Consider the following 11,857-nt stretch of genomic DNA (forward strand, 5'->3'; position numbering starts at 1 on the left):
TGGCACATTGTGGTGGAGACATGAATTGACCACATGGCTCTGGAGCTCACAAAAGAAACCTGACTAGAACGTCAGTGAAAAGCTGGTAGTGGAAACCACCAGCTCTATACTGTTTATCGACTTGACCCCTCTTTTATAAGCTTACCATGCTTTCTAGTCCCTGAGGTCCTGGAATTTACAGACAAGGAAGCTTAAAACTGAAGAGTCTTTACACAATTACTAGACAACTTCTTGAATTGTTCTGCATCTAGATTGCTCAGCAGAGCCCAGGATTACAACTGGATTGTGAATTCCTCATTAAAGTCCTTTGCAGTACATCGAACATGCATGACATTTGCACATTGAGGTTGATGAAAAAAGGGAGATTTTGGTGGTGATTTCTCAGCCCAGAAAATAAAGTTGGAGAAAGACTTCTAAGATACCTTTTATTTAATGTATGTTTGTCTTTTTTTTTTTTTTGCCACCCTTTCCCTTTATGTCTTATTTTTCTTGCTTTTGTAACATTATTATCATCAGTTCTTAAATAGAGTGATTTCTTGATAAACAGTTATTTGTTAGTAACTGATTTCCAAATCTGGTCATGTACTCTCAGGGACTTATTGAAAATATAATACTAATGTAACTTCACGAATGCAGATATCGAGAGGCGATTCAGAAGTGGGACGAAGCACTGCAGTTAACCCCAGATGACGCGACCCTGTATGAGATGAAATCACAGGTAATGGTTATGAAGGTTTCACTTCCATTATGAAATTGTACTATGTGTGTGTTTGGTGAATAGAAATGAACCGAAATAGCATTTCTTTCCATTTTCTTTCTCAAATATGTCCTTAAAAATTTTTTTCAATATTTCCTTTACAGAAAAACATGTCACCATGTTTATTGCTCTGCCTCTTGCACAACATTAGAAATTCATTTATTTTCACAATGAAGTTAACTTATTTCAACCTATGGTAAGATGTGAACACATGGCTATCTTTTAGGAAGTCACTGGTGATTTCTTAAATAAATGAAATGTGTTTGCTTTCCTTGGAAATTAATTATACTGATCTGACCAATCACTTTGTTCCTCAGAATGAGGGTGGGTTGGGCTCTGGAGGATATGTCTCTAAAAATGACCTAGTTCTTAGCAAAAGGTCAGAATAGACTCAATTTATTATAGTTTAAAAATAACACTTGAATTTTAAAAATACATTTCTAATATTTTGTGGGAAAGTCTATAAAGAAAATCTCTGAGCACCCCTGGATTAAGTTATCCAAAAGACTTTAAAAATCTCTAATGGAGCATCAGACATAGTTTTGGCAGGGAGTAGTTGTACTTCAGCCTTGATCTACACACCTTACAGGCATCTTTCAGATAATGATGTCAAGCATAGGGCACATTCTTTATCAGCTTTGATTCTAGATTAACCAAGAAAAGCGCAAATAAATTATGTCCACTGGGGCACCTGGGTGGCTTAGTCGGTTAAGTGTCTGACTTCAGCTTACGTCATGATCTTGCAGTTCGTGAGTTTGAGCCCCGCGTCGGGCTTTGTGCTGGGAGCCTGGAACCTGCTTACGATTCTGTGTCCCCCTCTCTCTCTGTCCCTTCCCCACTTGTGTTCTCTCTCTCTCTTTCTTTGTCTCTCAAAAATAAATAAAACATTAAAAAAAAAAACCAGGAACCCTCTATCAAAAAAAAAATCTGTCCCCTGGATAAAGTGCTGTGAGGACCATCATTTGGTTAAGTCTTTAATTTTTGGTCTTGACTAGATATATGTTAAAGGCAGTATTTGTGGTATGAAATAGATTGTTTAATTTGGAACCTAATAATGATAGTTGTGTTACAAATCTCATGAAATGTGAATGGTCCCCAAAATGATAGATAAAATCTAGCCTTTTCCCATAGATTCAAGTGGAAGGTTCTCTAGAACTCACTATTTTTCTGCTTTGTATGGTTTGAAAAACCCAGTTTTGGGAGCCCTGTGGGGTGTTTAAATGATTTCTGTAGCAGGAAGATGTTTATAGGATGTGTGTTACCTGGGATCTCCTGAAAACCACAATTAAACAGAACAATTAGAAGTCGAATTAAGAGTTCAGTAGCTGTGAGCCACCATGGCTAGAATATGACCACCTTGTTTTAACCAGATGGACAACAGGGTTCAGTGACTGAAAAGGGGATAGTTTATATTTTCATAGCTATTTTAGGAATAGGAAGAAGAATATTTGTTCCTGACTCCGATTGGCAGAGGAGTGGGTCGAAACCACTGAAATGCTATATTTACCAGACTAAAAATATGTTTTTAATGAAAAGGTTTGTTTGCATATGGTTATTCATCAGTAGTTTGCTAGTTTATGAATATTACTGACAGGTTTTATTTCTACTTTTTGGCTGTAGGTCCTGATGTCTCTTCATGAAATGTTCCCAGCAGTACATGCAGCTGAAATGGCTGTCCAGAGAAATCCACATTCATGGGAGTCTTGGCAAACTTTGGGACGTGCTCAGCTTGGATTAGGAGAGATAGTCCTGGTAAGGAAGTCAGATGATTATGATGATGAAATTTTGTTTTGATGTGTTTTTGATGAGCTGAACCAAAAAGTAAATAACCATTTAACACATCTGTGCAAAGAGTAAAAAGCAAATTACCTCTTAAAGGTATTAATCCATAAACAGATCAAAGTTATTACTGAACATCTTTTGCATTATAAATTTTTTTTTTTAATTTAATGTTTATGTATTTTGAGAGAGAGACAGACCATGAGCAGGGGAGGGGCAGAGAAAGGGGGAGACACAGAATCTGAAGCAGGCTCCAGGCTCCGAGCTGTCAGCACAGAGCCCGACGCAGGGCTGAAACTCAGGAGCCATGAGATCATAACCTGAGCTGAAGTCAGACACTGAATCGACTGAGCCACCCAGGCGCCCCACATCTTTTTCATTATAAATATCAATTATATTAGAGTCAGAATATTTTTTCAGGTATTACACATCATGAAATTTTTTTTAAAAAATGGCATTTGGTCAACCTTATTGAAAAATATATAAAATAAGCAACTTTTAGGTTAGGTTTTTGCAACATTAAATTTCCCACTTTTAAGGTGATGCCAGTAGCACATGGAGACAAAACCACTAATTATGTAAAGGTAGGAAGAAAGTAGAGTATGGGAGAGTAATGGTGATGAGTTACTTGAAAAGTTGTCAAGCTTCGTGAGGGGAAAACAGGCCAGGGCAGAAGTTTATGAAAATGAAATACTTACTGTGTTGTGTTTGTTATTAATTGATACTTAATGCATTTCTCATCTTGTCTGGACCATAACTTGTAGGAAGCACAGGCTAAATAGAGGAGAGGTGGTTAAGACAATTATCCTGCTTTTGTTTTTGTTTTGGCAGGGCTACGTGTACCCGGCAGCTAACTTCCTAAAGAGTGCTTACAAATCTAATCTAGTACTGCCACGTTTCGTTTGTCCTTAATTAAGATGTTTCAAGGCTTTGTTTGCCTTTTACAGTTAGAGAGAGATAAAGCAATAAATAAAAAATTAAAAGTCGTTTCTTTGAAGGCTAAGGAAATTAACTGGTAAACCTTGAATTTAACTTTACTAACAGTGGCATTAGTAGATTATGGATAACTTAGATTTTTCTGGTACTCTTATAAATATTGTTTCTATTTACCAAAAACAGGTGTTTGTCAAATTCTCAGAAATAACACATAAGAAATTTTGATGAGAGAATAACTCTCATATTTAAGTCAAGTAACTTGAAATGAGATTCACTGTGATGGAAACCAGTTTAACTGAAGTCCATTTTCCCTTTTTTTTTTTTTTTTTAAATCTGAAGACTTATGCCAGAGTTGGAGAAAAGAAATTCATGGATTGTATTTTGTTTTCTAATAGGTTAACAGGAAAACAATCAAAGCTTATTACATAATACTTTCCCCCCATTTCTCCTTTATTTAAAAACTTACAAAACATTATCACTTTTGCTTTTAAGTGTCTATGGTAATGTGAAAAAATCCCTAGGATGTAATGTTTAGCAAAGACTGCCCAATAGAGAAAATATTGCGGTGACACAATAGAAATACTTTTGATCAGTGAGTAAAATTGTTTAATATTTTAAGTTGTTCTGAATAAGGGAACCAGTTGTTCAACTCTTATTTTTTCCCCTGTTGATGTGGTTCTGTCAGTTAAAATTGTGAAATTCCTAGAGGGATTAAAAGTATTATTTTTTCCCCTCAGTTAATGTAATTTTTTAGAACTCTACTTGGAAATACCTGATTTTGTAATTTTTATGTAAACTTAAGAGATTCTTTTGAAAGACTGATATGGTAAGAAAAAAATGACTATACTTAAGATGTCATAAAAGAAGGCTCACTATGAAAAATATATTGAAAACATGCTAGAAACTTTAACATTTAACCATTCTTTCTCTATATATATTTGGACAAAAACACAAGAAAATACATAGATAAATAGATCAGGTAGTGAATTAAAACTCAGTAGTTGGGGATAGCCCCAGGAGTAATTATTTAGGTTTTTGTGTAGAGTTGGGTGTTGGAAGTTATGAATCACTAAGTTCTTCACCTGCGACTAATGTTACACTATATGTTAACTGACTGGAATTTAAATAACTTGAAACTAAAAAACAAAACAAAAAGAGTTGGTTGTTGGAAAAATGATTATAGGCTTAGTTCTTCATTTTCTAATTGGTGTAAAATTAACTTATTAATTGAGATCTTTTTAAAAATATTTTAAATGTTTTTATTTATTTACTTTTGAGAGAGAGTGGGTGAGCGAGCAGGGGAGGGGCAGAGAAAGAGGGAGACACAGAATCAGAGAGAGGGAGAGAGAGAGCAAGCGAGTAGAGGAGGGGCAGAGAGAGAGGGAGACATAGAATCTGAAGCAGGCTGCAGGCTCTGAACTGTCAGCACAGAACCTGACATGGGGCTCGAACCCATGAATATTGAGACCATGACCTGAGCCAAAGTTGGACGCTTAACCGACTGAGCCACCCAGTGTCCCATCTTTCTTTCTTTCTTTTTGTTTTTTAATGCAGGCATTTATCTCTATAAAATTTCCTCTTAGTTCTACTTTTACTGTATCCCATAAATTTTAGTATGTTATATTTTCATTCTTATTGGTCTCAAGATGTTTTCTCATTTCCCTTTTGATTTCTTTGACCCATTGGTTGTTCAGTATTGTTTTGTATAGAGTCTACTTGTTTGTGAATTTCCTAGTTTTTCTTCTGTTGATTTCTAGTTCTGTTGTCATCAGAAAGAGGGGCTCCTGGGTGGCTTAGTTGGTGAAGCATCTGACTCTTGATTTTGGCTCAGGTCATGATCTGAGGGTTGTGAGATTAAGCCCGGAGTCGGGCTCTAAGCTGAACATGAAGCCTGCTTAAGATTCTCTCCCTCTTTCTCTGCCCCTCCCCTACTTGCTCTCCTGCACTCACTCTCTCTCTCTAAAAAAAAAGGAAAGGTGACATACTTGGTATGATCTTAGTCACCTTAAATTTGTTAATAAGACTTGTTTTGTGGCCTAACATGTAATGCTATCCACTTATCATGTGATCTCTCCTGGAAAATGTTGTTTGTACTTGAGAACAGTGTGTACTCTGGTGCTCTTGGGTGAAATGTTTTATATATGTCTCTTCAGTCCCTTTGATCTATAGTGTTGTTCAGGCCTTCTATTCCCTTATTGATCTTCTGTCTGGATGCTGTATCCATTACTGAAAGTTGGGTATTGCAGTCTCCTGCTATTACTTTATTGCTGTTTTTCCCTTCAATTCTGTCAGTATTTATATATTTAAGTGTTGTGATGTTAAGATGTATATATATTTATAATTGTTATATTTTTTGGGTGACTTGACCCCTTTATCATTCTTTAATATCCTTTATCTCTTGTGACACTTAATGCATGTTAGCATTATGAGGAGCTAAGCTCTTGGCTTCAAAGGTAGGCATTCTTGACATCTTCCTGATCGTGGTTTAGTCAAGAAATCCCTAAATTCTTATATTATGCTGGTCTGCAGAAGCTGAACAATGCATTTGCCCTATCTTAAACCATATCATTAATTGTACTTTAATAGACTTTAACTCCTCAGCAGCATGTCAGTCACTTTCTTTCACACTTCGTGAACTTTTCTTTTTTTCATCATAATCATCATCCAGTGTTAAGGGTACAGTCCTAATTTCTATCCTTGCATTCTAATAGTTTTTTTTAAAAAGATATATATATATTAAAAAAGATATAGATGTAAATATTGTGGATTATATTAAATCCACTCATTTTTTTTAAATGAAGCAACCAAAAAGCTCTGATTCTTTTTTTATCTCCCCTAGGCAATTCGAAGTTTTCAGGTAGCCCTTCACATCTATCCAATGAACCCCGAAATATGGAAAGAAGACCTTTCTTGGGCAAGAACTCTCCAGGAGCAGCAGAAGGTAGCACAGAAGATTAAGAAGTGTGACACGTCAGTGGAAGTGACCCCTTTCTCACCAAAGTCAATCCCCGACTATGACTTTGAAAGTGATGAGATTGTTGCTGTTTGTGCGGCAATTGCCGAGAAACAGAAGACGGTGTCTGCAAATAAAACAATGGTTATCGTTTCGGCCTCTGGGACTGTAGAGACGGTCACTGAGAAGGAAGATGGTGCCAAACCACCAGATGGCTCTGTTTTTATCAAGGCCCGATAGAGTAGCAAGAACCTTTTGATTCCGTTTTTTTGGTTGCCACTTAAAGTTTGAGGCATAGGGACTCTTACTGTGGAGAAACAGAGCAAAAGTCCTGTTTGTAAAATAAGTTTTCCAGAAGAGGCATATAAAACCTAAATGGTAGAATTATCGTATAGTGTCTGGGCTGTGCTTCGATAAGGTACGATTTAAATTTCTTAAGATTAGAGTTGTGAGTACAGTGGGTTTTGATTAATAAACTTAATCCAGCAATATAAGTGAATGCATTTTAAAGACACAACTTGAAAAGTGAATTCTCTAATAGTGAATAACTTGATGGCCAGTGTTATTAAAATGTTGACTCGTTGGCTTTTCTTTCATGATAAAGGAAGTCGGTGATTTCTTTCCCTCCTAGAAATATACTCCTGTTAACTATTCACTCTTCTGTTTTTCTGGTTGTGTTAGAGGAAGTCTCTCAAAGCTCAAATATTTTTTGACATTTCTTTTGATTCAAAGTTGTCATTTGGTTGTGTATGGAATCTTTGGAAGTTTGGCTGCAAATGCATGCAAATGTATATATTCTAAACATTTTCTGGACTTCTTCATTCTGATTTGTGGTTATATTTTGACTTAAAAATTATAACAGTGGTAGTTGCCTCCTTCAGTGTTAGATCTGTGAAATACTGATCAGTGTCACAGTGATGGTTTTATTGTTTTAGTCGTGAAAGTAGATAGAGTACTCCTTACCACAAGTGAGTCATGTTTGAGATGTGCATTTTTGAAAAACAAATGGCTTTTATAGATGTGTCATGTCAGATTGTACTGCTGCATTGTCCCAGTCAAGAGCAGTATTTTCTTTTCCTAATTTTTAAAAGCTTAAAAACTCTGAAGACAAACTTGTCCTTCGCTTATAACTTTCCAGCTGACGGTTTGGATGTCTTTTTCTAGATAGCTTTTTTGAAACTACTCAATTAAATTACAGTTTTAAATAGCTAAATTATATCATTCTAAAAAAAAATAGGGCTGTTAAAGAGTGTCAGTGAGTAGATAGCTTGGGCATGACATACATAGAAACTGAAACATGACTATGGTACAATCCCGAGTAGAGGAGGATATATTTAAAGAACTATTTCATTGAAAGGCCATAGTCACATTCACAAATCAATACTGTCATTGCTAATGTGAGTTACTATTTTTATACTGCATATATTATAGAACAGTTATATAGAACTACTGGGTACTGTTACTTCTGACACTCAGGAAGCTATTATTGCTGTAAAATTAATTATTTCCTTGTTAGAGATGAAAGTAAGCTGTTTTATTTTAAGGAATCTTACCTTAACCTGTTGGAGCATGTAAGTAATGGTCTGCATTTTTCTGAGATGATTTAAAAAAATTTTTCCTTTAGTGGAATGCTTTTGTTTTTTTAGAGTGTTATAGTTTCCCCCAGAGTTATATCAGAAAGTTAGCTGTGCTTAGAGAGGTTAGTTTTAGAGTAATCCAGAAAAAACCCAAATATTGGTTACATTTTATTTTGTTTAATAAAGGATATTCTTACAGGGTAGATACTTGAGTATCTACAGAAGTGAGCATTCACCCTTTGGTATGTGGTTTTGAGTAGTGGGTTTTTGTTTATCGTGTAATTTGTGAATAAATAGTTTTTTCTGCACTTTAAAGAGTTGCCTCTGTGTTAGCTTTTGAAAAAATTTGATTTATTTAATTACTTTCTTATGTGAAAATAAAATATGTAAAGCACCTGTGTGATATCTTGTATAGGAAGTACTCAGTAAATGTTAGCTATTTCTATGAAGAACTTGAATTAGTATGGACATATTTAACTTCAGTTTCTTCTGATTTTAGGAAGGAGGAGGACTTTGTAATCTTTATCAGAAAGTGAGAAGTCGCTACTTTTGATATTATAGGACAGATGGTTATCAGTTGTGATTGTTTTTGGCATAAAATTTATTCCTCAACCCCAACAGAGGCAAGTCCCAGGATGGAGGACATGTAGCCACTAAATTCTGTTAACAGAACCTGGTTTTTTTTTCTGTATTATATTGGTAGGCCAGATTAGTCTCTTCCTTACTCAGATAGAAGACATAAGGTGGTCTAGACATAAGGTGGAGGAGAAAAAGGAACAGTGAATTATGGAGAGGGAAGGCAGCTCATTTATCTATCTCAGCTAATTCTCTTCAATGCGTGAGGAGAAAAATGCATATATTGTTTTATAAAAATGTGAATATTGATATACAGACATTTGCTAAACCTGTTAACTGCAATAACATACTTTTGAGTCTGAAAGAAAAAATAGTTGATGTTTGTGATAGTGATATAATTAAAGATGTTTAATATATCTTCTGAAATAACACTGAACACTATATTGAACATAATTTATATTATTCTTGTTTGCAGATTGTATGGTGTAGATACTCATTAGTCATAACACCACACACACATCCAGATCATGCCTGATAATTTGAGAATCCATATATATATTCTCTAGACGACAATTTTAGATTGTAGAGTATTTATCCTAATTGTGCTAATAAATACACAAACGTTGAAAAATCATGCAAGGTATAAATCACAGAACCCAAATCTGTAATTGGGACCTAGGTACAAAATATTATGGTAGTAGTCTTAGTATAAAGACTTTTAAATTGATGTTATTCGGTAAAAGTATAATGAAGACTTAAAAAGCTTTGTCTGAGAAAGCTAGAGTTTTCCTGATTATTACTGACCAGTGTAGCCTCTTCAGTTTGAATTATGCTTTATGTAATGATGTCAAAAGCTTGTCACTACCTTTCCCAGCAGTAAGAAAATTGTGTGTGTGTGTGTGTGTGTGTGTGGTGTGTAGAGGCTTTTTCACAAAGCCTGAAATTATATATATGTATCTTAGAAACCTTTCTAAATTGATTTTAGACCAGCCATTCTGAGGTTTGATTTTATGACGTCTGTGTATCTAAGTGAGCTGTGAGTTGACACAAGAACCATGGTTCCAGAATTATCTTGAAGTCAATGGGTATATTAAATGTGTTTTTTTCTGAGAGATTTTTATTAAGCCTGTGGTGTATGCTTTGTAACCGATGACATTTTAGGATGGAGAAAGTAAGTTTTGTTTTTAAACCAATAATAAAATATAGAAATTTGTAAGTGATTTACTCATTACCAAAATACATTAAAATGAAATGTGTCACTTTAGTCACTTGCAATTAAACATGCCCCCTTGAAGGGAAGGGGTAGCCTTGGGTAGGCTTGATGGCCGTGTACCATGAATTGTGCCTTTGTGTGTATTGTATGTGAACTTGCTGTGTGTGCCTAGGTGGAAGACAAGTTGAGAAATGTTGATCTGCCCTTTGTGGGGAAGTCACAGGGTAGAGATAGCTTCCTTTCACAGTACTTCTTTGGACATCCATTAAGGAAGCAAGTGCCCCCTTCCCTCATCTCTCTTGCCTCCCTGGGAAAGAGAGTTTGGGATAAAGAACTGGACATGCAAACCCGTCTCCCCTTTTTTTGGGATTTGTCATGCTTGCGGAGTCTATGTTGTATTCTCTTGCCAGACATGTGGCAAACATTTCAGTACAGGCTCTCTGCTCTGTGGTGTTGTAAGATTGTCCGTGCCTTGGTGAGAAGGTCTGTCTGACTCTGGGTTAGGTAGTAGGTGGCCATTTCTGGCCCAAACCTAAATTACATCCTTTAACTTAGATCTTTCAGCAATTAATCGGACATACTGAGTCTCTGTTTACCTGACTTGGTCTCTCAAGTGGCTCAGAAGACAGGAGGGGACAAGGGGTGTTATTTTATGATTTCCGCAAACTACAACAAAAAGGGAAATTTTATATTTCATTTTTTTAGAAATACATTTTTTAGTCTTTTTAAAAAAGTTTATTTATTTTTAGAGAGGAAGAGCAATCAGGGGAGGGGTAGAGAGGGAGAGAGAGAATCCCAAGCAGGTTCTGTGCTGTCAGCAAGGAGCCTGACATGGGGTTTGATCCCATGAATTGTGAGATCATGACCTGAGTCAAAACCAAGAGTTGGACACTTAACCGACTGAGCCACACATTCTCTGCCTACCATGTCAACTTTCTTAAAAGTGTAATTTACATATAATAAAAGGCACCCTATGTTATAAATCCACAGTTTGAGGAGTTTTTAAAATTTTTCATTTATTTTTATTATTTGTTGAAAGAGAGAGAGAGAGAATCCCAAGCAAGCTCCATGTTGTCAGTGTGGAACCTGCTGTGGGGCTCTGTCCCACAAACCATGAGATCATGACCTGACCTGAAATCAAGAGTCACTGAACCACCTGAGCCACCCAGGCACCCCTGCAGTTTGCGGAGTTTTAACAAATGTGAACAACCACAGAATCCCCATTACCATCAAGAGGTAGAATATTTCTGTCACCCAAAAAGTTCTCTGATATTCATTGGCAGTCCGTTCCTCTCCACCCCAAAAACCAGTACTGTTCAACTACTCTGCTTTCTGTGACTGTAAATTAGATTTTACTTGCATAGAATTTCAAATAAGTCCTACAATATTTAACTCTGTCTGACACTTCTTGTTCAGCATATGTTTGAAGTCCATCCATGTTGGGATTCATCTATGCTTTGTGTATATTGGCAATATGTTTTATTTTTACTGCTGAGTATTATTCTGTTGTATGGATACACCACAATTTGTAGCTATTCATGTATGTTGATGGATATCTAGGTTGTTGATAAACATCTAAGTTGTGGTCTCTTATGAATAAAGCTGCTATGTACATACATTGCAGGTCTGTGTGTGGATATGTGTTTTCATTTCTCCTGGTTAAATACCTGGAGGTAGGATTGTTGCGTCTTATGGTAAGTGTATGTGTAGCTTTACAGGAAACTGAAACTTTTCCCAACTATTTGTGCCATTTTGCATTCTGACAAGCAGTGTATATACAAGGTTTCATTTGCTCTGTTTCCCTGTCAGTGCTTGATATTGTCATTGTTTTTGATTTTAACTAGTGGATGTATATATAGTATATCTTTTTTTTTTTTTTGGTAACTTTTAATTTTAGAGAAAGAGAACATGAGTGGGGGGGGAGGGGCAGAGGGAGAATCCTAAGCAAGCTCCATGCTCAGCGCAGAGCCCAACATTGGGTTCAATCCCACCACCCTGGGATCATGACCTGTGCTGAAATGAAGGGTTGGATGCTCAACCAGCTGAGCCACCCAGGCTCCCCTCAT

The 11,857-nt window shown here is 36.1% G+C and overlaps 1 protein-coding gene across 4 annotated transcripts in view; it reads left to right on the plus strand.

The window, feature by feature from the left end:
* The window catches only part of TTC33 (tetratricopeptide repeat domain 33), a 43,942-nt gene extending 32,533 nt beyond the window's left edge, over nt 1–11,409 (plus strand). For all 4 annotated transcript variants that reach the window (XM_077763453.1, XM_077763452.1, XM_077763455.1 and 1 more), the window contains exons 3-5: nt 637–718; nt 2,378–2,509; nt 6,312–11,409. In XM_077763453.1, coding sequence (XP_077619579.1) covers nt 637–718; nt 2,378–2,509; nt 6,312–6,665 — 568 coding nt within the window. In that variant the 3' untranslated portion in view covers nt 6,666–11,409. The remainder of the gene's footprint in view (nt 1–636; nt 719–2,377; nt 2,510–6,311) is intronic.
* Nucleotides 11,410–11,857: the final 448 nt, after the last annotated feature.

This window comes from Crocuta crocuta, unplaced genomic scaffold, assembly GCF_008692635.1.
Source record: "Crocuta crocuta isolate KB4526 unplaced genomic scaffold, BGI_CrCroc_1.0 scaffold4, whole genome shotgun sequence".
Taxonomy (NCBI): domain Eukaryota; kingdom Metazoa; phylum Chordata; class Mammalia; order Carnivora; family Hyaenidae; genus Crocuta; species Crocuta crocuta.